The sequence below is a fragment of the Muscardinus avellanarius genome, assembly GCF_963383645.1.
Source record: "Muscardinus avellanarius genome assembly, chromosome: 9".
NCBI lineage: Eukaryota > Metazoa > Chordata > Mammalia > Rodentia > Gliridae > Muscardinus > Muscardinus avellanarius.
In genome coordinates this window covers 403,352-431,068 of record NC_137795.1, presented here as the reverse complement: position 1 = coordinate 431,068, position 27,717 = coordinate 403,352, and the positions used below count along the sequence as shown (strand labels likewise).

General features: G+C 45.8%; 1 protein-coding gene across 1 annotated transcript in view; it reads left to right on the top strand.

Moving 5' to 3' along the window:
• EEPD1 (endonuclease/exonuclease/phosphatase family domain containing 1) overlaps nt 1-27,717 on the top strand; it is a gene marked incomplete at both ends in the record, with an annotated part of 122,460 nt that overhangs the window by 48,351 nt on the left and 46,392 nt on the right. The window contains one exon of the mRNA XM_080700926.1: nt 18,903-18,954. Coding sequence (XP_080557052.1) covers nt 18,903-18,954 — 52 coding nt within the window. The remainder of the gene's footprint in view (nt 1-18,902; nt 18,955-27,717) is intronic.

The window sequence follows — 27,717 nt, the reverse complement described above, 5'->3', positions numbered from 1 at the left end:
AATTGATAGCTCTCGTGGATGTGCAGGGGTAGTATGTCCTCTCTTCATTGTCGACTTAGCGTGGATTTCTGATCCTTTCCTCTTTCCTGGGAGGCCATAGGAGCCACCCCTATACTGGAGGCTGGGAATCATGAGCACAGCCCTTTTAGTGCAGATGAGCCTGAGACAGCATGTGTGGGTGGCACCTGCCCTAGTAATTAGCATGCTTCCTGCTTAATGCCCTCTGCTGGGGCCGTGCGGATGCCTGTGGGCACGATGAGTGGCTGCTCGGGACTCTGGGTTTGGAGAGTCCCAGCCCAGCCTCTCTCCATCTCATCGTGAATTTCAGGAGCTTCACACCTTTGCAGGCTTGGAAAATAAGACCCCCAAAAGTCAAGTAATCTCTGGACATGGTGGCACACATCTGTAATCCTAGTGCTTGGGAGGCAGAGACAGGAGGATGGCAGGTTTGAAGACAGCCTCAGCAACTTAGCAGGACCCTGTTTCAACCCAAAAAATAAAATAAAATAGGGCTGGGGGTATGGCTTAGAGGTAGATTGTTACAAACAACAGATTTTTTGAGGATACCACCCAGTGCACCAAGACCTTTCAGAAAAGGGCAATTGCCCTGCGTGGTCCTTGAGGTGGCCGATCCCCTCAGTGCAGAGGGGTGGGGGGCACAGGCAGAAGTGCTTTGCCTGGCTCATCACTGTGTCCTTGGTGCCAACACCTGTGCCTGGCAACATTCTGTGGCTCAGGAAATACTTGTTGAGTGAATACATGAAAGCATATTATAAGTGCACATAATTAAAACAGGAGTCGCTACAGAGGAGGTGAAAGGAACAGAATAAAATCTCAACAGCTAACCCTGGCATTTATGAGTATTTGATATATGATGACAGAATCGGGAATAAGTGGGGATAAAGGATGTAGCAGTCAGTGGATGACTGCTACAAAGTGGGTAGGTCTGGAGAGCATGATGGATATTTGAGAAATCCCAACTAGACATTTCAAATTAAACCTTAAGAACCAACTTAAAAAAATGTGAATATCTTCTTTTCTAGGGAAGAGTTGGTTTGATAAGCATAAAATACTGGGGGAAAATATCGAAAGAATAGATAGCAGTGGTTTAGACTGCTTTCTATTATTAGTAGTAGTACAACATATTAATTGTGCAAATCAGTGGGTCTCACTGTGACAGTTTCACACAAGTACGTATCTTACAGAGGTCTGTTGACACTGCCTCTTACCCTCCTGCCTCCCCTTCCTATTCACTAATAGAATTGGAATGCTTTTAAAAATCAACTGTGTGTGTGTGTGTGTGTGTGTGTGTGTGTGTGTGTGTTTACTAGGGATTGAACCCAGGGGCATTCTAACGCTGAGCTAAGCTCCCAGTACTTTTTATTTTATTTTGAAGCAGGGTCTCTATAAGTTACCACATGCTGGCCTCAAACCTGTGATCCCTCGTCTCAGCCTTCCAAGTACTAGAATTAGAGGCATGTGCCACCACACCAACTTTAAAATTAACTTCTGTATAACACAAGCATTAGAAAAACAAATTTAAACTCAATGTGGAAAACTTGCTGCAAGTCACAGAAAAGAAGTTTAAAACCTTTAATATATAAAATCCTTATATAGCTGGGTATGGTGGCGCAGCTTGTAATCCTAGCATTCAGGAGGCTGAGACCAGAGGATCGTGGTTCACCAACAGCCTCAGCTACTTAGTGAGGTCCTCTGCAACTTAGTGAGACCCTGATTCAAAATAAAGAATAAAAAATAGGACAGGTAGCTCAGAGGTCAAATGCCCCTGGGCTCCATCCCCAGACCCACAATAATTAATTAATTAAATATAAAATTCTTATATAAATCTAGAGGGAGAAAAGCATTTCTATCCCAACAGAAAAATTAACCAAAGGAAAGATACAGGACATGAACAGAAGAAAGAATTATAAGCAGCCAAGTAATGTAGGAGAAATGTTTAACTGGTTGGTAATCAAAGAAATGCAAAGGAAAATGAGATACCATTTTTTGCTTTTCAGATAATGACAAGGGTTTTGTTAAGAAAGACAATTTTCCAAATTGCCTGTGGGAAGATATCAGGAAATAGCTTTCCTGGCACACAGCTTAAAGGGGCTGAGCTGTGTATGAATCTTTTGAGATAGTGCCACTCTAGAGAGCCAACTAAGAAACATAGAAACATGCCTCCAGTATATGTGCAGAGATATCCATTAATCTTACATCAAGAAAATGTGAGAAAACTAAATACTCAGCAGTAGAGGAAGTAGTAAGTTGTCGTATATACACAGAGCAAATATCATATAGCCTTTAAAAATAGAAAATATTTAGTGCAGCACTTGTTAACCTCTATTACACTAAGCTTGCTAATGTCCCATTAGCTAAAGCAAATCCCGTGACCATGCCTAGACTCAGTGGACGCAAAGGGGGCTGATAGTGTAATCACCTAGCATAAATGCTTATAATTTAAATCATAATATAAATGCTCAAATATGTTTATAATTCATAAACACAAGATACATGTATTTGTGGGAATATATCAGTATGTTATCAGTGGCTCTTCTCTATTGTATTAGTCCATGTATTTTCAAAATTTCCTATAATGACCATATATTTTTGTCATCATAAACAAAAAGTATACATGGAATTAGGAAGGTTTGGAGAACTTAATATATGATAATGGGTAGAGTCAGCAGGTGGTTGGCTTGATGGATTTAACTAGAAAGGGTGGTATTTTAGGTGGTATTTTAGGTGTGGCAGATAAGACAGGGAGTAGGTAGGTTCGGTACTGATGGTATCTCCGTGAGATGGTCTCTAAGACGTGGAAACGGGATGGGGGAGTGACTTTGCCTGGGAAAGTCTTATTTAATCTCTTGAGTTTAGGTTCCTCTGAGGCTCCATGGAGGTCCAGCAGATGTTGGAAATACAGGGATAAAAAGAGAATTGGAGCTAGAGAGAAATATTTTGGGATCATTGGTGGTCATTGTGAGAGAGAACATTTGACTGACCAGGAAGAGGGAGGAAAGAGGACAGAGATAGGCCCTTGAGTTCACCGCCATTTAAGGTCCTGGCAAAAGAAGTGCCAGGCCAATGACAATTCCAGACACTACTTCAGTGCGACTCCACTCACATTGCTGACCTGTCCCCAGCTCCAGTGAGGCCCTCATAATACCCAGTATCAGAACCTCATGATTCTCATTTGCATGACTTGACATGTTTGTAATCCTGTGACCATTCAGTTGATTGACAGGTGTGTTCTCTACCAGGTTGTCAACACCATGGGAGCAGGGGCTGGGTGTGTCTTGTTCTCTGCTGTTAATCACTGTTTTCTAGCTTGGCACCTGGCATGGGCTTGGGGAGGTTGAGTGAGTTAAAATCATGTAGCAAGCAATCCAGGAAAGCTGGGCAGACAGGGATGTAGAAGATATGTAGATATGTAGAAGATATGTAGATATGTAGAAGATACATGTAGAAGACATGTAGATATGTAGAAGATATGTAGATATGTAGAAGATATGTAGATATGTAGAAGATGATATGTAGATATGTAGAAGATACGTAGATATGTAGAAGATATGGTAGATATGTAGAAGATACGTAGATATGTAGAAGATACGTAGATATGTAGAAGATACGTAGATATGTAGAAGATATGGTAGATATGTAGAAGATACGTAGATATGTAGAAGATATGTAGATATGTAGGAGATACGTAGATATGAGGGTGTCGAAGGATCTAGCAGAGCTAGAGGTCCAGGAAAGTTCCAGGAAAAGAGTTTGAAAAAGAGGATAAGCAGCAGTGCCACTTAGGGGTTAGCTGTTGAGAAAGATGGGATCCAGAGAGATCTGGGAAGATCTAGACAGAGGTCTGTTCTAGAGTAGGGATAGAAGCAGGTTCTGGGAAGTGAAATGTGATCAATCTATCAAGAGCACAAATGAGTCTTGGAGAAAACCAAGTAGAAACTCCTCTGAGTGGGAGGACTGCAGAGAGGACGGGGTGCATATAGAAGGGGGGTCACTTGGCAAATCAGAACATCATGGCTCAAGGTCATCTGGGGTGACTACTCTTAGGCTGTGGCATTTAAGTGTTCAGAATACCCACAGAAAATGGATGTCCCATTTGATAAAAGACATTGTGCTGTCTCTTCCTGCACCACTTTTCTCCCCAAAGACGCTGGTGTCTCCCCAGAGGGCCTATCAGTACTGCCCCTCCCCACCAGTAAGACAACCCAGGAGGGCTTCTCTTAGAGCATGTCAGTTGCCTGTGCTGACATCTTCATGAAGTGGCATCATTTGCTTGATACTGTACACTAATTAGATGAATCTCTAAATATGGTTCTCAGTCCTGCAGTGCCCACCTCCGCTGGGACACTTTTAGACTTGCAGAGTCCCAGGCCCCATGTCAGACCTACTTAAGATGCCGGCTCTGGGGTGGATCTCAGCAAAAGTGATGCTTGCCAAACCTGGTGACCCCCTGCCCCAACTCCAGTAATACAAACAAGCAGTTGCTGCAAACCAGCGAGGTCTGGCTGATGTTTGTGCAGAAGTCTCAGGCACAGATGGGTGTTTCTTCCCCCTGCCTTCCTGGAAGTGCTTTTCAAGTGACCCACTCAAAACCTGCTTTGGAATTCCCTGAACTGGGGGAACTGAGCTGATAAAGTTAGACGCTCCATCATATGACTGCTCCATTTCCCCGGGTCAGCAGGTTCTGCGGGATCCCAGGCAGCCTTTCAGGCTGCCTCCACTCTGCACACCAGGTTCTGAGCCAGCGGGGCCTCCTGGGCCTCCCTGAATTTGATATTTTAAATTTCCGACTGCAAAGGACCAGAGGGGCCTGGATCGCAGGCTAGAGGGTAAGGTTTCATACACAGCAGCTGCAATTCATAGCGGCGATGTCTGGGACTTACGGCTTTGAAGACACAGACGTGGAGAGAGAGGCGATTGCCTAATGCAAACCAGACCCAGGCCCACCAGCAGCTGCCCTGGCTGTGGCTGCACCCACGGCGAGGGCCAGGCACCACACGGAGCCTCAGCCCCCAAATGCACCTTTGGGTCCCCAGAAGGCGAGAGCCCACTGGGTGGGACTGTCTGCTGTTGCTTTCAAGGGCCTTGACCTCTTAGCCGCAGCTCTCCAGAGACCCCCAGCAACAGATGCTAATTGCTAGAGAGGTGGGTAGAGTGCTTTTCCTCTTCATAAGGCAGAAGTACGGATAACCAGAGGCAGTGATCCCCACAGCCCAGCTGACTCCAGAAACCAGGAATCGGAATTTCCCAGACAGCCAAGACTCTCAACACACAGTATGTACCATTGGTCCCCAACATGGATGCTCAGTGGCATTCTGAAAGCTTGCCTGCGAGGTGTTTGTGGGCCTTGTTGCCTGGGGTTTGTTTGTACGCTTGTTTAGTGCTGGGGACTGAAACCAGGGCCTTCTACATGCTAGGCCAGCATTTCACCACTGGACTGTATGCCCAGCTCCTTTTTATTTTTAGACAGGACCTTACTAAGTTCCCTGGGCTGGCCTCAGACTTGTGATCCTCCTGCCTCAGCTCTGCAAGGGCTATTCCTCGGTGGCAGCAGGGTCAGGGCAGTTCCTGCCCGGTCCATGGGGAGCACCTTCTTCACTCCTGCAGTCTCTGGTCTTTTTTGTTGACTACAGACATGTGTTCAATACAAACACACTCTTCCACATCTTGCACATTTCTTGGGTGAGTCCCTCTGCTTCCAAAGCCCCAGGGAAGATGAGCAAATCTTTTTTTTTGGGGGGGGGGGATTGAACCCAGGGGGCATTCTACTTCCAAGCCATGCCCACATATCTTTTTTGTTTTTCATTTTGAAACAATGTCCTGCCAAGTTGCTGAAGCTGGCCTCAAAAATGAGATCCTCCTATCTCAGCCTCCCAAGTACTGGTAGTATAAGCTTGCACCACTATGCCCATGTTTGAACCAATGACCAAAACTTTTCACTTTCTCTCTTATTTTCTCCAGTGAGTGGGCATTGATCATACCTATTACAGGTGGTGCTCCCCATGCAAAACATTTTGGACAAAATGTTGATAGTTTCTCACCAAGAATATTTGGAAGCTGGACATGCCTATAATCCTATAATCCCAGTACTTGGGAGGCTGAGACAGGAGCATCACAGGTGCGACCAGCCTCAGCAACTTAGGGAGACCTACAGCATCCTAGCAAGATCCTATTTCAAAGCAAAACATAAAAAGGGGTGAGATAAGCTCAGCAGTAGAATGCCCTTGGGTTCAATTCTCAGAAGCGCACACACACACACACACACGCTATATGTATATATATACATTGGAAATCTCAAAGTCTCATAATATTTTTCCTCTATCCAGAGAAATATATCTAATTAACAAAAGAAAGGAAGGGGGAAAAGAGGTCCTTGAATTTCTGCTCCACTGTGAAGGTTCTATTGCTTTTTTGATTGCCCTGAACAGGGCTGTTGTTCTCAGGGCCTTCTGGTCTTTTCAGTGTGGCTCTTGTGGTAGAAGACATTTCCCTGGGACTCTCTCTCTTGTCACCATTGCTTAGTAGTTCTGAGGAAAGAAAATTTTAAAAATGGTCAATAAAACGTTCTGTTTCTCTAGTGATCAAATAAATGTAAGCTTATACCATATAATGACACCTTTTTCACATACTGTATTGATAAGGATTTTTTTTAATTACCCAGAACAAGGAGTGGGTTGTACACTACTAGTGAAGTTCTGAATCTACAAAGAAATTTTTCAAAAGTTACTGAAAACTTTAAAAATGTACCTAGCACTCCTGGGATTTTATTGTTGGCAGCAATTTAAAACTGGACAGAAAGTAATATGTTTAAAATTTTTCACCAAAGCAATAATTAGAACAGAGAAAAATTTGAAACAACTTTGATGTTCAACAAATCTTATAAAATAATAGCATACCCTTATACCTATATTTTTGTGTATATCTCCATTAAATATATATACCTAATGACATAGAATCATGTCAATGATTAATAATAACAATAATTTATAATATTTGTGTTCATTTAAAAATAATATGCTTATGATTTCCACCTTATAAAGTATATGTTCATTTTCAAGACCTTGATGACAATTCCTACATAGCAGAACTATGGTAGATGTTTTTTTTTCTGTATTCTGAAATTTTTTGTAAGAAAACACACACACACACACACACACACACACACACTTTGCAAATGACTTATTTTTAAAGGTAAAATAAAAGATTCCTATGAAATACAACCTTCTAATTGCTGCTTTGAACAACTTCCTGCTGTGAGAATCTGACTGGCTGGTTTATCTTACAAGGACAGATGGAGGTTTGCTTTTTGTTGATTAACCAGGCCATTGCTTCTGACAAAACGCAGGGGTGAATTTTGTCTGACCTAAAAGGAAGAGTGAAAGGTCGGGTTGAAACCCAGATGTAGAACGTTGACAGGAGTGTCCCTGAGTCCACAGACCCGGTATGATGCTACGTAACTTTCTAATTCCAGTGTTCTCTAAAAACAGAGATCTTTTCACTTGTGTGTTCCATTAATTGCTCTTACTCTTTCTCAGAAAAAATAAAACCAGTAGTGAAGTTCTTAAGACGGTGGCAATGTAGATGAAATGAGCCCAGCTAGACCTAAAGACTCTGGGTCCATAGGAAGAGCCAGGCAGTGGGTGCGGGGGTGCACACTTGTAATCCCAGTGACCGAGAGGCGGAGACAGGAGAATTGCAGGTTCAAAACCAGCCTCAACAACTTAGGGAGACACTTTCAAAATAAAAAATAAAACTGCTTGTACCCTGGTAATCCCAGCATTCGGGAGACTGAGACAGGAGGATAACAGGTTCGCAGCCAGCCTCAGCTCCTTAGTGAGGCCCTTTGCAACTCAATGAGACCCTGTTTCAAAATAAAGAATAAAAAATAGGGCTGAGGGTGTAGCTCAGAGGCAGAATGCTCCTGGTTTCAATTCCCAGTACTACAAAAAAATAAAATAAAAAGTAAGGCTGAGTAAAGTGCCTCTGGGTTCAATCCCCAGTAACACACACACACACACACACACACACACACACACACACACACGTGTGTGTGATCTATTTCATTTAGAAGTGTACCAGAAGCTATCATCTTCTGAGTTAAGAACATAGTGCCCCCTCCCCGCCTGAAAAATCTGTGATCAGATATAGTGTTGGACTTTAGAAAGTCTTTCCACCCTGCTCTGAGTTTTCAGCCAGAAGCCTCAGTGTGTGGAGGGGAAGGAAGAGGAGAAGGAGGAGCACTGGCAAGGGGAGAATGGAGATCTGGCCAGACTAGCAGGGACCTGGTTCAGGAAAGTGGAGGGCTACACCCTGGGAGAAGGTCTGCGGAGAAGCGTTAGAACCGGCTCTTAGCCATCCCGGAGTTGGGGTGTGAGATTTGATGCACAATTTGCACGTTGAAGAAATCCATATTAACAGAAAATACTGAAATGTTGGAGGGAATCCTAGTGAATGGAAAGGGAAGATGGGAAAAATAAGACGAGCTTGGCCACTAGAAATACGGTGCACCTGACAGGTGCTGAAGGAAGGCTGCGGGAGGTGGTGCAGAGGGGAGCGGCCAGCAGCGGTCTCCACCTGCTGCCAGGTGAGGTCCTGGACAGTCAGGACACTGTCCCCTCAGGAGATGCAGAAGCCACCTTGATTCAGTTGCCAAGGCGTAATCAAAGAGCAATTTAGGAAGAGGAGCTGGGGAGGAAGGCGCGACAGCTCTTCTTTTCCTGAAGGAGAAAATGTCTTTGGATGATATTTGCAGCATTTTCCGAGTGTCTTAGACAGATGGCTCCTTCTTGGGTGAAAGAGTGCCGAAAATATTAAGGAGGAAGTCTCAAATTCCTAGAAGTCCCTGATTCACTTAAATGAAAGAGTAACTGGGCTTGTATCATCATAGCCACTTGGATTAAGCACGACCAGAACAGAATCTCGTGAAAGGTGTATAGCTTTGGGTCTCACAGTTGGATGTGACACTGGGGAGGGACTGGGGTTGAGAGAGAGGTACCAGGCGCCCGAGACCCCACGTGAATGGCAACTGTGCTTCTCCTGTGCAGCGTGGCCCTGCCAGCCTCGCTGGGAAGCACAAGAGTCAGCAGTGCTGTCAGCTGCCATGCCAGGGAGCAAGAGAGTATGGCGAGGCCAGGGGCTCAGTGTGCCAGGCGACAGGCTGAGAAAAGGGCTCTTTTCTTTTTCCTGTGTGTGTGTGTGTGTGTGTGTGTGTGTGTGTTATGGGACTTGAACCCAGGGAAATTCTACCTCTAAGCTATACCCCCAACCTTTATATGTTTTTATTTTGAAATAGCATCTTGCTAAATTGTTGAGGGTCTTACTAAGTTGCTGAGGCTATCTTTGAACCTGTGACCCTGCTTTCTCAGCCCCCCAAGTACTGGGATTGAAGGTATGTGCCATCATACCCGGCTGCACTAAATTTTTAAAGGAATAAAGAGGTAATTTTTTGCTGGGCGTGGTGGTGCACGCTTGTAATCCCCGCGCTTGGGAGGCGGAGACAGAAGGATCGCGCAGGTTCGAAGCCAGCCGCGCTAGCTTAAGAGACCCTGTTTCCAAATAAAAAGTATAGCTGGGCATGGTGGCGCACGCTCCTAATCCCCGCGCTTGGGAGGTGGAGACAGGAGGATCGCACAGGTTTGAAGCCAGCCGTGCTGGATTAAGAGACCCTGTTTCCAAATAAAAAGCATAAAATAGGTCTGGAAGTGTAGCCTGGAAATAGAAGGGCTTCCAGGAACCCAAGTACCACACACACAAAAAAAGTATAAAATAGGTCTGGGAGTGTAGCCCAGAGGTAGAAGGGCTTCCAGGAACCCCAGTACTACCTACCAAAAAAAAAAAAAGGTCATTTTTCTTCAGCTTAAGGAGTTTATTCTTAATTTAAAATTAATTGATAATTAATTTCTTTTCAGTATTTTATACCTTAGCTTCTAGAGTATTTCCATGATCATCACTTGATAAAGGGACTTGCGTTTAAAACAGACATTATAGATTTGAAAGTATATATAAACCAGTTCTATTACATGGGCTAAGCATCCCAAACCTGATATCCAAAATGTTCCCAGGGACTGTTTTTTCTCTCTGAGCAGTAAGCCTCAACAGTGGGACTTCCCAGAAACACCCAGCATACCTGTCTGGAGCCTAGACTGGGGCCAGGAGGAGGCCAGACACATGAGCATCCTCTAGACAAAGATATCTCCAGGGTCTCTTAGGGCAGCCCATGCAGGCAGTAGGCTGTGCACACTACCCAGGAGGCTGCCATTTGCCCCTATTGCACCCCAGGCAACATGTTTTATTTTTTTAATACTTTCATTGGTGCATTATAGTCTCGCATAATGTAGTTGCAACACGTGTTAAAAAGCAAGAAATGCACAGGGTACTCTCCCTCTACCCACAGTACACTAGAATTATAGAAAACCCATCCACAAATCAAAAACCCAACTACAGATATGCATACCTTAGTAACAAAGATATATCCTAAGAAATGTGCCATTAGGTGATTTTGTTGTCATTGTTAATATCACAAAGTGTATTTACACGAATTAAGAAGGCAACACTGGCACTGGGCGATATAACCTTATGGGTCCACCTTGATATATGCAGTTCCTCGTTGATGAGATGCTTTATGTGGCACCTGACTATACTTAAAGTATAAAATCACAGTCCAAATAACTGTGGAATCCAGTAAGAGACCTCAAACTCCCACAGCAGACTAAGTAAGATGTAACAAGAAGGCTACATAACAAAGCTGGAGACAAGCAAAGGTACATGGAGGAAAACATTTGGCTTTGTATTCAAGAAATCACTTAGGTATTTGACCGTCCAACGCAGGAAGGTAGCCATAGAGACCAACGAAAACAAAGGGAAGTTAGAGGAGACCGAGACAGGAGGACCGTGGTTCATGGCCAGCCTCAGCTACTTAGTGAGGCCTTCCGCAACTTAGTGAGACTCTGCTTCAAAATAAATAACAAAAAGTTAGGTGTAGTTCAGAGGTAGAATGCCCCCGAGTTCCATCCCCAGTACCACAAAAAAGGGAAGTTAGAGAAAGGGGTTAAAGTAAATGTAAAATTGAATTAATTAGAAGAAGAATGTGGGAACCGATCTATCCTGGTGCTAGTTTTCCTGAAGACCAACAAAGACTTGTTTTTCTCAAGCCTAATTTTTAAAATAAGAATCTATTTACATTGAAGAAAGAGGATATACGCACAGATGCAGAGGATGTTTTAAGTTTTGAAAGATTACTAGTCATTTTGGGCCCCAAATATGAAAATATGAATGGATTGGAAAGAAATGATGAGTTGTTTCAAGCCCTCCTTCCAGACTGGTTCTTTCATCCACCATCAACAGTTATGCACAAGCTAAAGCCCATGTAGATTGCTCCAGAGCTGACCAGCCAATGCAGTGCTCAGCTTTGGAGAGGCAAGACCAGCTGCCAGCATGTTCCCTGGCAGGGACAGGACGTGATGCTGCACAATATGTGTCTGAGCAAAGCAGGGCCTGCCGGGAACCTGACCCCTGACGTGCAGAGGCCGATGTCCCCTGTGCTTCTCCAACACCGAGCCAATGGCAGAAGAAAACGAAGAGTCAGAGAAAACAAGTGTGTATCTGACACTCATGACTTCTATAACTTGAGGGTCAAAAAGGAGGACTCTTTCTGACTTTCTCAGGGAGAGTTAATGTGCAAGCCTCTCTCAATGGGAAGGGAGGAGGGTTGAGAATTGGCACCATTTCTGAGTTTGACTTTTTGGGCAACTTCCTAAGTGACTTCTATGTTCTGGGCAGGACCGTGTGAACACAGCATGGCCGCTGCCTGCAGCCATCAGGTTACCTGGCTGGGGTTACCCCCAGGTTCCGTCAGCTCCTTTGGGGCCTGTTGCCTCCTTACTGGGAGGCAGCCTGGAGCTCCCCTCTCCCCCAGGTTCATGCTACCCTCTGCTGAGACACGTGTGCAGCCACACCTGGCTGTGCTCCTCCTCCTCCTGGAAACACGGTCGGTGCACTAGAAGCAGAGTTTAATCACCAGGATCACTGAGGGTCCAGGCTTGGAGATTGGAGATCAAGTATATTATAAGTGCCCTGGGCATTGTTTAGAACTTTTATGTCTTTAAATTCCCCCAAATCATACAAATGGTTATTAACTATCAGAGAAAACCAGGTCCTGTGATTATATCACCTGAGAAGGGCAGAGATCAGAAACAGAGACAGATAGAGAGAGCACAAGTGAGTGGGCCAGGAAGGGCGGCACATGCCTAATCCCAGCTACTTGGGAGGCTGAGGCAAGAGGGTCAGAGGTTTGAGGCCAGCCTGGGCAATTTAGCAAGAGCCTGTCTCAGAATAAACTAAAAAGGGGTGGGGATGTAGCTCAGAGGTAGAGAGCACCCAGGATTCAATCTTCAGTGCTTAAAAATAAAAAAGAAAGAAAGAAAAAGACCATGAGCGTATAAATGTGCACAACTTTGGCAGGGCCATTTACCTGCACTTTAATAATTGCACCTACTTTGGAAGGCTAAGACCGCCTGGCTGCGCATGCTGCTTCTTGGCGAGGTATGCTGTTAAAGCCTCATTATTTCTCCTTCTTACTTCCTGTCCACGTCTCCCCACTGCATCCTGGCACCGGCCACACCCTGGAGCAGCCCTCTGCAGGGCCCCAGCCTTTACCGTCCTGCTGCCCTGCACACTGAACTCCAGCCTTCCTGCCTCCTTGTCTCCTCTCCCTGTTGGCCCCAGGGCCCCATTCACTGGGTCTTGGCCTTCCCAGCCGGTCCTTCTCCATTTCCCTGACGGGCTCCCGTTCTCTCCCACTCTTACAAGGCCTAGGGCTTTTATTTTTGGTGCTCATTTCTCTCTGCTCAGTCTTGTGCATAATCTAACCCCTTCGGCACCATCTTCCTGCCCCCATGTCCAGATTCTGAGCCCAGAACTTGCTGAGCTACAGCCAGTTACTAGCTCACTCCCTGGAGACCCCAGCACTTGCCATCTCATCCCCGCTTCCCCCCCAAGTGGATGGTCCCTCCGGCCCCCAGCGTCACAGCCAGACGCCGCTGGGCTTTGTCTTGCCTCCTGCATCTTTGCAGTAGGAAGCCTCACCAACTGCTCGTTCTGTTTAAGACAGCCCAAGGCTGCTTCACTGCACAGGCTACCACCAGCTCATACTGTTCCCGTCTGGGATGCGCTGCCTCTTGTCTCCTCACCCCCATGCCATACCCTCACCGACGTCTTCTGCCCTACACCAGTATTTGCCTTGATGAATTCCCAGCCTGGCTCAACCAATTCTCTGCATGGGTGTGGCCCTACCACTTCCACAGAATCCTCTTTCAGCTCCTGTCCGGGTCCCTCTGTCAGTGTGGTCCACAGGTGGGCTGGGCGTGCCCTCTGCCTGTTTCCTGGTGCGTGCTGTTCCTGCCGCTGTACCTGGAAAGCTCTTGTTCTCTCTACCTTGCAAGTCTTCTACATGGCAGCTCTGGCCCCTAGAGGGTGCGCGTCATGTGGCCGAGGTACTTACGGCTTCCTCTGTTACTGCCAAAGGTCGGAAGCGAAGGCTTCGTGGGCTCATCAGTGGATCAGCGGGGCCTCGTGTGTGACACGGAATCCTGAAGTACTTTACCCATGCGATGGTAAACGGAGCCATATCCATTTTTATTTCCATGACATATTTACCCACACTGTTATAGCTCAGATGCCACATAATAAATGAGGGGCAAATTCTCAGTGCTGGGATGCTCAAAGGAGCTGGAACGAGCTGCTGCTTCCGCTCCTTTCAGGGCATCCCAAACTTATTTGGCTCATCATTCCTTATCAGAAAGAAAAGCACTTCGCGTCCCTGGAAATCTTTAAGCAAATAAACAGAAAAATGCAGTGACACGTTTGTATTCTTTTCCGTATCTCTATTTCATGCCTGCACCCCCTGGAGGTGGCGTCACTCACTTTGAGAAACGTCTGGCTCTGCCATGGAGGCATGAGGTCTCTAGAGTTGGAAGATGAGCCCTTAGTGCCTTGCAGCCACGTTCTCTCCGTGTGTCCTGTTGGGGACCGCCGAGGTCAATTCAGCCAGTGGCCTCAAGCCCCCGCCTGAGGGCTGCCCTCCAGCTGGCCTGCCATGCCCCACTTTCCCTTCCCTTGTCAGTACGTGCCCAGCACTGTCTCCATCATCACTTCCAATTGCATTACAAACTCCACTGTGCCAGGCCTTGTGCCGGTGAGAAGACATCCACCCACCGGCACCTGCCTTCCAGAAGCTTACTCAGCAAACATGAATTGCACACATTCTAGGCGTCTTTAAGTGTTGCCCATTTCAACTTCAGAACCTGCCCTTGCAGTTTGCTCTTTTCCTTCTTTCTCTCCCTCTCCCTCTCCTTCCCAATCTTTCCCTCTTTCTCCTTCCTTCCTTCCTTCCTTCCTTCCTTCCTTCCTTCCTTCTTTCCTTCCCTGAACCCAGGGCCATTCTACCTCTGAGCTACACCCCCAGCCCTATTGTTTTTATTCTTTAATTTGGAAACAGGGTCTCACTAAGTTGTGGAGGGCCTCAAGATAAGTAGCTGAGGCTGGCTGCAAACCTGGTATCCTCCTGTCTCAGCCTCCCAAGTACTGGGATTGTAAGGGTGACCACCAAGTCCAGCAAAGTGCTTTTTTCTGAATACTCACTGCCGTCAGCTGTGTGTGTGATTTGCCTCCTTTCTCACAGTGGAGTGTAGGAAATGAGGCTGCAGCTCATTGCAGCTTCCCTGCGATGGGCCCCCTGCTTTCCGAGGACACCGACTGAGCGGCACGCCACTGGAGGGCGTGTCCTGTCGGGCCAAGCTCCACTGTTCCACTTTGGAACGTGGAGAGTCTCAGGAAAACACTCCCCTCTGCTGCCGGGCGTGTGCCCAAGCAGCTCCTAACTCCTTTCAGGTGTTTTGTTTTTGGTACTAGGGATTGAAATCAGGGGCTCCCTATACTCTGAGCTATAAACCCTTAGCCCTTTTTATTTTTTCGCTTTGAAAAATAGCCTCCCTGAATTGCTGAGGCTGGCCTCAAACTTGAGATCTTCCTGTCTTAGGCTCTCAAGTCCTGGAATTACAGTCATGTACCACCATGCACAGCTTCCTTTCAGCTCTTTGAGGTCAGGAAAAGTATTTTGTTCATCTGTATCCCAGATGAATTAATTATTCATGACCGTTTCTAAAATATAGGAGGTATTTGATATATATATTTGTAGAATTAGCAGAAGGAAGGAGGGAAGGCCAGAATTAAAATGAGATATCAGGTTCTCTTTTAGGGCAAAAAATTGGAAGGTGTCAAATAGAAAACGTGGTAAATAGGTTTGTTGCTCTTTCATGTGAAATTTTGTCCCTGGGAGTTCTTGCTGTGGTAGAAGAATCTGATATTATAAGTACTAAATAAGAATCTCAAACTTGAAGAGTGTCCAGTAAGGTTAGCGATAGCAGTTACATAACAGGGAACATCTGAGAACACTCTTTTTTTGTGGTCGTAGTAGTGGTACTGGGGATTGAACCCAGGGACATTCTACCTCTGAGCTGTAACCCCAGCACTTTATAATTTTGCATTTTTTTTTTTTTTGGTACTAAGGATTAAACCTAGGGGCATTCTACCTCTAAGCTCCACCTCAGCCCTATTTTTTTTATTCTTTATTTTGAGACAGGGTCTCACTAAGTTGCAGAGGGCCTCACTAAGTAGCTGAGGCTGGCCGTGAACCTGTGATCTCCCTGTCTCAGCCTCCCAAGTACTGGGATTATGAGTGTGCACCAACATGCCTAGCTACCACAGCCCGTTTAAAAAAATTTTTTTTTGTTTGTTTTGAAACAGCGTCTTGCTAGGTTGCTAAGAGTTTTGCTAGGTTGATAAGGCTGATTTTGAACCTGCAATACTCCTGTCTCAGCCTCCCAAGTGCTGGGCTAACAGGCACTGTCCAGCAGAGAACATGCAGAACTCTCTGAAGAGACCCAGTGAAGGGGCAGCTGGTGCAGCTGCTCTTATCAGCTCACATGGTACCTGTTTTGAAACTCAAAGGATATAGATTTGAAAGTCCTCTTTTCCCCACCCCTAACACTATCTCATCTCCTTTCTGGGTTTTAGTAGTAAGAGATTATCTCTAGAAGAGTGAGATTGCCTGCCCACTTCAGCTCCCCTACATTAATGCAATTTGGTGTTGGCTTTAGAGCAGACGTTAAATGGGTTTTAGCTCATGTGCCATTTGCAGTAGGTTGGTTGTGTCTCCCTGGAGGGGTGAGAAGAATTCTGAGGATGCATTCAAGCTCAGCATGGGGAGTTGCATGGAGAGAGCCAGAAGGAGTTGGGAAGTAGCAACCGCAGGCCAAATAATTGCTGTCCCTGTTTTGGAACACAGTCAAATGATGAGAACAGGGTGAGGCACTCTCCATCTTCTTTACTGAAATAAAAGTCAGTTGAAATTATTTTCATTTTCATTCAGAACCTGACACTGAAAAAGAGTTGAATACCTTAAGAGTTTCAACCCTTCCTCAAACCTGTTGATGTTTGATACCTGATACTAAGTCAGAACTTATGACTACCTAGGGGCAGGAATAAGGGGCTATTTAAAAAGTCCTTCCAGGGTCAATATTTTCCAGTGGTTATTTCAGGGGCAATTTGAGCTGAAACTTGAGCTACAACCGGCTACTACTAACTTAGCTTGTAAGTTGCTGTCCAGATTGCCAGCCTGGATCCTTAGATATGTACCCTGGGCCTGGTCAGTCAGTGAGTGCTCCTTGAGTCATCTTCATGTGCCCGTCACAGGCACTGCAGGAGTGTTAAGCAAGAATGGCCAAGCCCCCAGCTACAGGGAGCTTCCCATTCTACCTCTGAGCTACACCCCTAGCCCTATTTTATTTTTTAATTTTGAAACAGTGTCTCGCTATGTTATCAAGTGCTACTGACCATGAAGCTGCAACCCTCCTGTTTTAGTCTCCCACTACAGGCCTGTGGCACCACACCTGGCTAGGGACACTCTGTCTTGTGTGTCCAGGGAGGCTGCTTGGAGGAGGTGGCATTCCTATGCCAATGAGAATGAGGCTGTGAGATGGAGTTCACACCGTAAGGCTCTGGGGGAAGATCCTTCCATGCCAGAAAAGCAACACAAGCGAGCCTGCCTGGTGGGCAGAGGGAAGGCTGGCAAACTTGGGGTAGAGGGGTGCCCAGGGACCTGTCCATTAGCCTGGAAGTTTGCAGAATTGTAGTTATTGGTAGTGGTGATTTCTTTTAAGCCTTGAGAACATTTATCGCATTTCCTGGAGCGGCTTTGAAGTGACCCAGTGCATTCTGGTTGGGTGCATTTACTTACTGGTGCGGAGAGGGTGGAGTGAATTCTGAAAGTCAAGGGGAACTTCAGTGGTACAGCCCCTGTGCAGGGAGTCACGTGGCACAGGTGGGCTGTCTGTGCTCTGCAGAACCTGCGCAGGAGGAGGGAGTGATCAGCGGCCCTGAGCACTTGTCCAGCTGGGGAGGCAGTGTCACAGTGCCCCGTGCTGACCTGCTCCTAAACCCTTGAGCTCTCCTGCTTTGGCCATGTACTGAGGCAGCCAGGCTTCCCTCTAGCTGTGACCACCTGGTCATGGCGTCCATGAGTGCTTCAACAGCAGCATGTCAGAAAAAGGATCCCCAAACTGCATCTGTGTCCAAATTCTCTTCAGCTCTACTGCTGGCTGCAGTCCGGTTCCAGGGCCCCTAACCTGGAAACTAACAAGTCGTCACTCTCATCGGTGTCTTTGTATATCCCTCTGTGGAAGGTTATACAAACCCTCTCTTGGGCAAGGCTCTCTTGGTCCCTCCAGAAAGGCTTCTCTGACCTCTGTGGGGCCACGCGCGCTCTGCCTCTCTGTGTGTCTATTTTCTATAGTTCATGTCATATTCTGATCTGACCAGAGCTTCCAAGAGCCTGTGAGCTCCTCACAGGCAGGGGCTTGTCATAGTCATTCTACGAGCTCGGCCACCACACGCAGTCAGGCTCCATCGGAATTTGATAGGCAAAGGAACCACCCGGCAGGCCTTTGTATGCAGTGATTCAGATATTTGCTCATTATCATCAAAGGAATACCAAGAGAAGATTAATACTGACTGTGGAGAACTGTTTTCTTCCTTATATTCCTCTGAACTTATTCAGATTCCTTGCATGAATCAGCTATCCATTGACTTTTAGAATACTCATGAAACTCATGCTGACATGCACATAACATGAAGTTTGCCATTGGTCGTTTGGTCAAGTTTACCATTTGGTCGCTTTGCAGCGTACAGTGGCATCAGCACGTGAGCACCGTGTGTAACCACCATCCATTTCCAGGACTTTTTCTTCGTCCCAAGCTGAAATTCCATACCCGTTAAACAGTAGCCTCCCATTCCCCTTGATCCCAGCCCCAGAAATCACCACTCCTCTTCCTGCCTCTGTCAGTGTGATCACTCTAAGTGGATGCTACAGTGTTTATCTTTTGGTGACTGGCTGATTTCATTTAGCATAATGTCTTCAGGATTCTTCTGTGTTGTAGCAGGTATTAGAATTTCCTTCCTTTTTAAAGATGAATAATATATGCCATTGAGTATATGTGCTACATTGTGTTTATCCAGTCATCTGTTGATAGACGTTTTGTCATTTCCACCTTATGGCTATTATAAATAGTGTTGCAATAAATATTAGTGTGAAAATGTCTTTTCAAGTGCCTGCTTTCAGCTCTGGGGTGATCACCCAAAAGTGGAATCCTGCACCATTTGTAAAACTCCAAAATTAGAAACACTTTTAATATATTTGGAATCATCTCGATTCAAACAAAAGCCCACCTTAAGAAGGGGATAGCAGAAATACAGGCTGAGATTGTTCACTTTTGTTCTCAAGACTGTGCTGATGATTTGTTTTCAAGTGTGGCTTTAATTTTCTCTTACAGCATCAAGCTTCTAGCTGTGCAAGAACTACTTGACAAAGAGGCCCTGGAAAAGGTAAATGTTTTATTCTTTTTTTCACTTCTTTATTAATTATTTTATTGGTGCATTGTATTTATACATCATAATGGGGTTAAAAAAAAAAACTTGTGTAGACATAAATGCCCACATCACCCAGCCAGCCCCCACCCAGTCCCCACCTCACTCCCTCCCCAGCCCTCCCTCCCGTGCTTGGTTTAGTGGTTGACTTCGATAAATGTTTTATTCTTTCTGCCTGACGTTCACAAACAAAGCAGAGTGCCACACACACAAGAAAAATTTTGCTCCCTGTCACTGGAGACAGCGCTTTCTGTAGCAGTGGTCCATTGACTTTGTGTTCTTGACAGTGAAATGTGTGAAAATGTAATCAAGTCTCCCCACACTGTGTGCTCATACTCCACTCACCTTTACAGACACAACTTTGTCTGGTTCATTTACACTCGTACGAAAGCAGGAATTAGTGCTGGGATGGAACAGGCCACTCGGGAGAGGCTGTCAATGCTTGCAAGCACTGTGAGCTGGCGACGTACCGTGTGCCAGGCATGAGCTCGCCCTTCACTGCCCGGTGCTCGGCGTCTGCTATTATCTGGGTGTACAGCGGATGGAATTGAGGCTCAGCGAGGTTTGGTGACTTGCCCAACGCAAGTGAACCAAGTGGAAGAGAAATGGCTCAATCCTCATAGTTCCATTTCCAAAACCAGTGCTTTTCTGTTCAAAGCAGTGTTCTAAGTTTGCATCCCTTTTTAGGCTACTTCTGAGGATTGGAAAACCGTTTTCTCACCCCCAAACTTTCACTGAGCCTTGGAAGGAATACCCAGTATGTCTCTGATTTCTGTGTTCAGGTCAAGCCCACAACTGGGGATCCTTTGCTGGTTGTGGGTTCAAGTTATTCACGCGAGGTGGAAGGGAGTCTCTGCAGAGCAGGCTGGGCAGGTGCTGAGGAGGCCAGGCCTCTGCACACTACCCTGTGTGCCACCCAACCTATCCCAAGGCATTCCCCAGGGGTAACAGCGCTCCTAGCTGCAGGTGTTGGGTAGAATCTGTAATGCTACCCCCAAAGTAAGTGGTTGGAGAGATAAGCACTCAAATGATATTATCTTATTTGGGGAATTTTAAAATATTTGGATTACTGGCCGGTCTTTTGGCTCTAAAATGAAGCAATTCTTTAAAATAAAATACTAAGCAGTGGTGAAGGTGGGAGGAGTCTGAGCTTTAGCTTTATAGTAAGAACCCCCAGCCTCATTTCTGTCCCGGTTAGCACAGGGCTAGTACCGCTGCCCAACCTCAGAAAGGCCAGACGAGAGCCAAAGGACCTAATGTACCAATAGCACTCTACTCATATTAATTCTTAATTACTTGTATTAATTCTTAATAGGCATTTGCCCATTAAAACATAGAAGGTCTGACTGTAAAAGCTATCAGTGAGTGAAATGACAATATTAGTTGCAGCAGGCAGATTGGAGGAAGGCATTATATCAACATTATCTTTTCCTTAACTTGGTAATTTTCTTGTACTCATGTAAGAGAGTGGTCTTATCCTTAGGACATATGTGCTGATGTACTTAGAAATAAAGGGACCTGAAGTTTCTCTCAAATGATTCAGAAAATAAAAGGTGTTTTATATGTATGTATATATGTATATACCTATATATGCAGTGATGTATATGTATGGATATAGTAACATATATCATTTGAGATTCAGGAAAAATGCATACATGTTAGTTAGCTCTTTCAGCCTTTTTGTTGCTGTGACCACAATAGCTGACAAGAACAACTTAGAGAAAAGGTTTAGTCGACCTCTTGCTTTCAGAGGTCAGTCCGTGGCTGACCAGCTCCAAGGCAGACCTCATGTGGCAGCAGCTGGCAAAGGACAGCAGCTCAAGCCAAGGTAGCTGGAGGCAGAGAGGTTGAGGGAGTGACCGGGGATGCCCTCAAGCCACCCCAGTGGCCCTCCCCCCAGCCGCGGCCACCGTGAGCCTCCTGCAGAAGGAGGAGGGAGAAGAGGAGAGGAGAAAGAGGAAAGTCTATATACAGCTGCCAACTTTCAGGAATCAGTCAGGGCCAGGCACAGAGTCGAAGATCTTTATATGGACTTAACCTTCTCAAAACCGCCGTGAGTTGGGGATGATAATGATTTCCATTTTACAGGCTGGGAACCTGAGGCACAGAGAGGATAAGTAGCCCAAGCTAATCTAGTCAGGAAGGAGGAGGCAGGTTTGGAGCTGAGCCATGGAAGCTCTGCATGGGCAGCACCCCAGCTCCGCTGTCAGCCACAGCAGCCCAGCCCCGCTTCGCTGTCTGCGAGCAGTCAGTCCCCATCAATTGGCATGGCTGTGTGGCCTCTCTAAATTGGAGAGTAACTCAGCTCAAAGGATATGACTGGCACTTTGGGTGCAGGTGTTATTACAATGCCACCCTTAGCATAGAGGCCCCATGTGTAACTGGCATTTTCTGATTTAATTTGTTGGAGTAGAAATGAAAATAATTGTACTGACTACCATGAAGGAAAAGTTGGGGGTGGAAGGAAACTTAAAAAGTCTCAAAGCATACAAAGAATTTTCACATACCCCTTAATGAGAAAGATCAATTCTGTCTCTGGTCAGTGGTGCATTTGTGTAACTGTGTGTTATAATCTGGATCTGAAACATCGCCCAGAAAAGCCCAGGTGTTAGTAGTGCAGGAGGCTCACGGTGGCCGCGGCTGGGGGGAGGGCCACTGGGGTGGCTTGAGGGCATCCCCGGTCACTCCCTCAACCTCTCTGCCTCCAGCTACCTTGGCTTGAGCTGCTGTCCTTTGCCAGCTGCTGCCACATGAGGTCTGCCTTGGAGCTGGTCAGCCACGGACTGACCTCTGAAAGCAAGAGGTCGACTAAACCTTTTCTCTAAGTTGTTCTTGTCAGCTATTGTGGTCACAGCAACGAAAAGGCTGAAAGAGCTAACTAACATGTATGCATTTTTCCTGAATCTCAAATGATATATGTTACTATATCCATACATATACATCACTGCATATATAGGTATATACATATATATCTCCTTCTTCTTCCCCCATGTCACCTTTCTTCCTCCCTCTCAAGAAGTCCAATGATGGTTTGTTATTCCTCCATCTCAGTAGATGACTAGCAAAAGCTTGAGACAGTGACTGAAATGTGCACTGGGGCAAGTTGGGAGCCACTCCCACTCCATTTTCTTTTCTTCCTTCTGTGAATTCGTTCGTGGATCCATGCATTCATTCGCACTCCAGGCAGTTGTTAAACTTTCAGCGTGCCAGGTAAGCAGCAAACATTTCTAGAAAAGTCCAGAAGCACCCAGTCCTTATGGGCTTGGTAGCCAGTTGCGTCTGGAATAATACATTTTTTTTGGCAGTAAGATTGGTCTAACTGATATGCTGAAAGATGATATGTTCCCTGAAGAATCTCCTAATAGGTATTTTTTTCTCCTGAACTAGTTGGAGAGGCACTCAGAAAAGTCCTTTGTGAACTATAGAGCTTTGCTGCTCACAGTGTGGGCCACAGGCCAGCAGCGCTGGGAGCTTGTTGGAACTGCAGAATCTCTGCCCCCACTGAAACCCCCAAGTCAGAATCACATTTTCAAAAGACCCCAGGTGACATATGCGCACTGAAGTCTAAGAACACTGCTGTAGAGTATCATTTACTATCACTAGAGTGGTTGGAAAGAATCTGTGAGAAGTTTTGCTTTTATTATAAATTAAACTCCTTTTTTGGCACCAAAAGAGAAATGGACACCATCTATTTATAAGCATCTTGTTTTACTCTTTGGTTTGTTCGCTGTTTTCTTTTACTAGGAAATAGTCTTTTGGTGTGGGGAGGACTGGGTATTGAACCCAGGGGTGTCCTACCCATTTTTATTTTTTTTATTTTGAAATGGGGTCTTGCTAGGTTGCTGAGGTGCTCACTAAGTTGCTGAAGTTGGCCTCAAGTCTGCAATTTTACTGTCTCAGTCTCCTACATATTAGGATTACCAGTGTGCACCACTGCACGAAGCAATAGTCTTTACCTAACTGAATCATTAAAACCAGCGGAAGGGCCCAAGACACACAGCCTGCAGACCTCAGACCTCTTTGACTGTCTTGCAGCTGAACACAAGTGACAGCCTGCCTTTAGGTTTTGGCCCCCTCTGTAGTGGCTCTGGCCCCTTCTAGACAGATGGTCCCACAGTAGGATGTGCATGTGCCTCTCCTGGAAAACGGGAGCCATTCTAAAGGAGTCATTTCTCTCCCAGGCACTGGTAGCTTGAATCTGAACAATAAAGGATTTAAATTATGTAACACTTAATATAAAAGACTAAAAGGAAGTAGGGCGGGGTCTCATAGAAAATAAAATTTCCAATGCTTTTTCTCACTGCTCTCAAGTATAATTATTATTATGATGATCTCAGTATTTTGGTTTCCCCCAGTATTTTGCCTCAATTGTATGTTCTCTGGGTTTCTGTAAAGAGCCCTTCCATGTCTAGAAGTGCCAAGGTTGTGCTTTCTGCAGAACCCAGAGCCCAGGGTACTCCAGCCACCTTCTGCTTGGTCGTGGGGCCTGGCAGAGGACTTCCATGGAGGCCCAGGCCCCTTTCCTTCTTAGGAAAACTGTCCTGTGCTTCCTCCCTACTGTTCAGATGCTAGGGTGGCACTTTTCAGTTAATTCTTGGTCATGTTACAGAGGAGCATTTTGCCTTTTTGTATCCTATCTTCTCGCATTTTCTGAGGCTATACCTGCTTGAAAGCTGCCTGTGCGAGCCAGGCCTCTTGGGTACAGGCCACCCAACTTGCCTCTGCCACTGCCCTGCCTACCCTCCCCCATGCCATGACTCAGCTGTTAATCCTAAACCAGCTGAGTTCACACTACACCTTCTAGAACTGGGCTCACACACCTGGGGGCTGAATCCAGCTCTGCTCTTAGTAGCCAGGGGACCTACTGAGCAAGTTATCATCAGCCTCAGTTTTACTCAACTTCCTTACCCAGTGGTCCTTACTGGGCTTGGGGATTTTGTGTTCATCTGTCCAACTTGCCATCAAAACAGGCTTTGTGGGAAGAGGTGAAGGAGAAGCACACACCCAGTGACCCGATGACCAGCAGGGATCCTGCTCTTACAGTTTGTCTTATTTTAGGGGCAGTAGACTGGGGCAAAGGTCGTGGCACCTGGCAGCTCAGGTCTCAGAATTTCTCTTCTCCACTAATATGACAGAGCAAACTCTCAGACTAGAGACAGTGATGTGTTTCTTATTTTTGAAATGTCATAAACTGTATAGTTAACCACCTACATTTCTCTTTCCTCCTTCTTCTCCTCTCTCCCTCCCTCTCTCCTTCCTTCCTTCCTTCCTTCCTTCCTTTCTTCCTTTCTTCCTTCCTTTCTTTTGTAGTAATGGGGATTGAACCTAGAGGCATTCATTCTACCTTCAAGCTATACTTCCATTCCTTTTTAATTGTTTTGTTTTGTTTTGAAACAGTCTCACTAAGTTGCTGAGGCTGGTCTTGAACCCGCAATCCTCCTGTCTCAGTCTCCCATGTACTGGGATTATAGGCATGTGCCACCACATCCAGCTTCTATTTCTTATTTCAAAAAATGTAGAGCCATGAGCCGGAGATCTAATCTGTGTAAATATCAGGTGTGTTTCATTCCTCTGAAGAGCGTTTTATGTCTCGATGTGTTCTCACATCTCTCGGGTCCCAGGAGCAAGAACTTACTCTGAAAGGGACCCACATCACCAGCCTGTGCACTCTCTGCTCTCTGCTTTGTTTTTCTGAACTAAAGTTACTGGGACTTGTTTCCCAGGCTTTGAAAACAGGCTCATCTAATGGCTTCCAATGTGGCATTGCATGAAAGGAAATAAAAATATTGGTACAGCTTGATTTAGAAAGATCATTTTTCAATGACCCATTCAAATGGCTTCCTGCAAAGCCGCAGACAATAGTTTGGCTGGTCACCCCCCGCTGGAGGTCACCCTCACCCTGGCAGGACCAGAGGGCGGGCCACAGCTGACCCAACCCAGACCCATGCCTGCCTGAAAAGCTGTCCGTGCAAGCCAGGCCTCCTGAGGCCCCAGGGCACGCAGCTCGTGCATGTCTTGCCCCAGCCCCCAGGCCAGGCATGGCCTTGGCCCCAAGTCCACCTCCTAGGACTGGGCTGTGAGGACACAGCAAGCAGACCTATTGGGCAAGTTGCCCACCAGACTCAGTTTCTTTTAACGCAGTGCTTACGTGATTGGGATTATTGATGCGAATGAAGTGAAATAATAAATGAAACTTCAAATGTGGGGTCCAGCTTCTTGTCTAGCTTTCCTACAGGTGGAGCTGATGATGTCTCAGACCCCTTTTAGGGGTTCACATGTGTGATAAAGCGCACAGAATTCCACCAGCAAACCTAGGACAGGAGAAATCAAACTCAGGCACTACACAGGGACCCTTCCAGCTGGCCCCTACTGGTGACCAACAGGAATTAGAAGCCAGTAGTTCCCTGAGGATTTTCAGAAGCCAGAGGTAGACCAGTAGACCAGTTGCACATTGACGTGTATCCTTGTCCTCTGGATGCTAAGAGCCTGTTGCTGTAATCAGTGATTCAGGGCATACTCACACAAGCGTGTGACCCTTAGCCATTGCAGTGTGCCTGCAGTGATTTTTATTGTGACTTGGACTTTCAGATAATTTAGGTAGTATGACATTTCAGTGCTTTCTCTGTGCCTAAATTGTAGTCTATACCAAGGACAATAAAGTTATAAAGCTACTTTACTTTGAATGGCATGTGTAGAATCCCAAAATCCAGTGGACTGGATACTCCCTTCATTTAATTCAATTTTTAAGAGAAATTTAATAATCTTAACTTACAAAAACAATTTAAAATACCATTTTAGCTGGGCATCGTGGTGGATGGTTGTAATCCCAGCATTCAGGAGGCTGAGACAGGAGGATCATGGTTTGCAGACAGCCTCAGCTATTTAGTGAGACCCTTTGCGACTCAGTGAGACCCTGTTTCAAAATAAAGAATAAAAAATAGGGCTGAGGTTATAGCTCAGAGGTGGAATGCCCCTGGGTTCCATCCCCTATACTGCAAAAATTAAATAAATAAAATAAAATACCATTTAAAAAAGCATATGTATAGCTGATGTAGTGGTGCATGCTTATAATCCCAGTACTTAAAAGGCTGAGACAGGAGAATCACAGGGTGGTTGTTGTTGCTGTTGCTGTTGTTGTTGTTGTTGTTGTTGTTGTTGTTGTTGTTGTTTGCAGTACTGAGATTGGAACTCAGGGGCATTCTACCTCCAAGATAAACCCCATGCTTCATAATTTATTCCTTATTTTGAAACAGGGTCTCATTGAATTGCAAAGGGCTTCACTAAGTAGCTGAGGCTGTCTGCGAATTGTGATCCTCCTGTCTCAGCCTCCCAAATGCTGGGATTACAAGAGTGCACCACCACACCTGGCTTGGATCTCAGGTTTGAAGCCAACCTCAGCAACTCAGTGAGGCTCTCAGCAACTTAGCAAGACTGTGTTTCCAAGTAAGAAATAAAATAGGGCTGGGGTATAGGCTAGAGGTAGAAGGCCCCTGGGTTCCATCTCCATTACCAAAAAAATAAAAAGTATCCTTTAAAATGATCAGCATAAGATTTTTCAAATCTCTTGTTCCCCCCCCCCTTCACACACTTAGTCGCTCATGTTGGAGGAGCTTAGTTTGAAGGTCATCTTGACTGGTCAGTATTCATGGATCTGTACAGTTGTTGTCTTCGATTTTTTTGCGGGTTGAACTCTATCAGTGTCTGATCCTGATCAACCTTCTTGTCATTACCTTCCTGGCTAAGTCTCTGTCTGTAGGAAGCTGGTGCTTTTCATGGAAAGGATCAGTGGGCAGAAATAGGGGCCCAATGAAGAGCTCACACTCTGTGGAGTCTGGGCCCGGCTCTCCTGGCCGCCGTACTGCCCGCCAGCTCCACTGCCCATGCTGCACTCCAGGGTCCACGCAGGCGCCTTGCTGACAGGGAGCACCTTCGTGAATCATGGGCCAGGCCCCTCAGTCACATTAAAAGGGGAGGGCCCACTGGGCTCAGCTCAGTGGCAGAGCACTTGCCAGCAGTTGCAAAGCCATGGCAGTCATCACCAGTACCCCCAGAAAAGACACGTTTTCTCCTTATGCTTTGAAAATCATCCCAAGATATTATGTATATATGTAGAGGTTCCTTCTACCTTTCTCTTTCCACAAGGAGCCTGTATGTGAAGTGAGTAAAAAGTAGGGTCCCTAGATAGGACTTTTAAATTCTCATTAGCTTTATCAGTCATCAGGGATAAGCAAATTAAATAATGAGAGGTCATTTAAAATTTATTCCATTGGAAAAGCTTTAAAAATAGAATGTAAGCTGGGCATGGTGGCACCACCAAGCTCAGTTTCTTCATCTGTCAGAGCTGACCCTGCCTGCCAGCCAATCCTCACAGATTTTAGGAAGTATGGACACAAAGGTGCTTTGGGAGTGCCACAGACAGGCCTGAGCTTGAACCATTTACTGGCATTGGGAAAGTGAATTAACTTTGCCAAGTGTAGTGGTATATACCTGTAATCCCGGTACTTGGGAGGTTGAGACAGGAGGATTGCAGGTTTGAGACCAGCCTCAGTAACTCAACAAGGCTCTCAGCAACCTAGAAAGACCCTTTTTCCAAATAAATAAAATCATTCTGGGTGTGTAGCTCAGAGGTAGAGCACTTTCCTGGTATGTAGAAAGCTCTGGGTTAAACTCAGACACTGCAAAAATTAAATAAATAGCCAGGCATGGTGGCGCGTGCTTGTA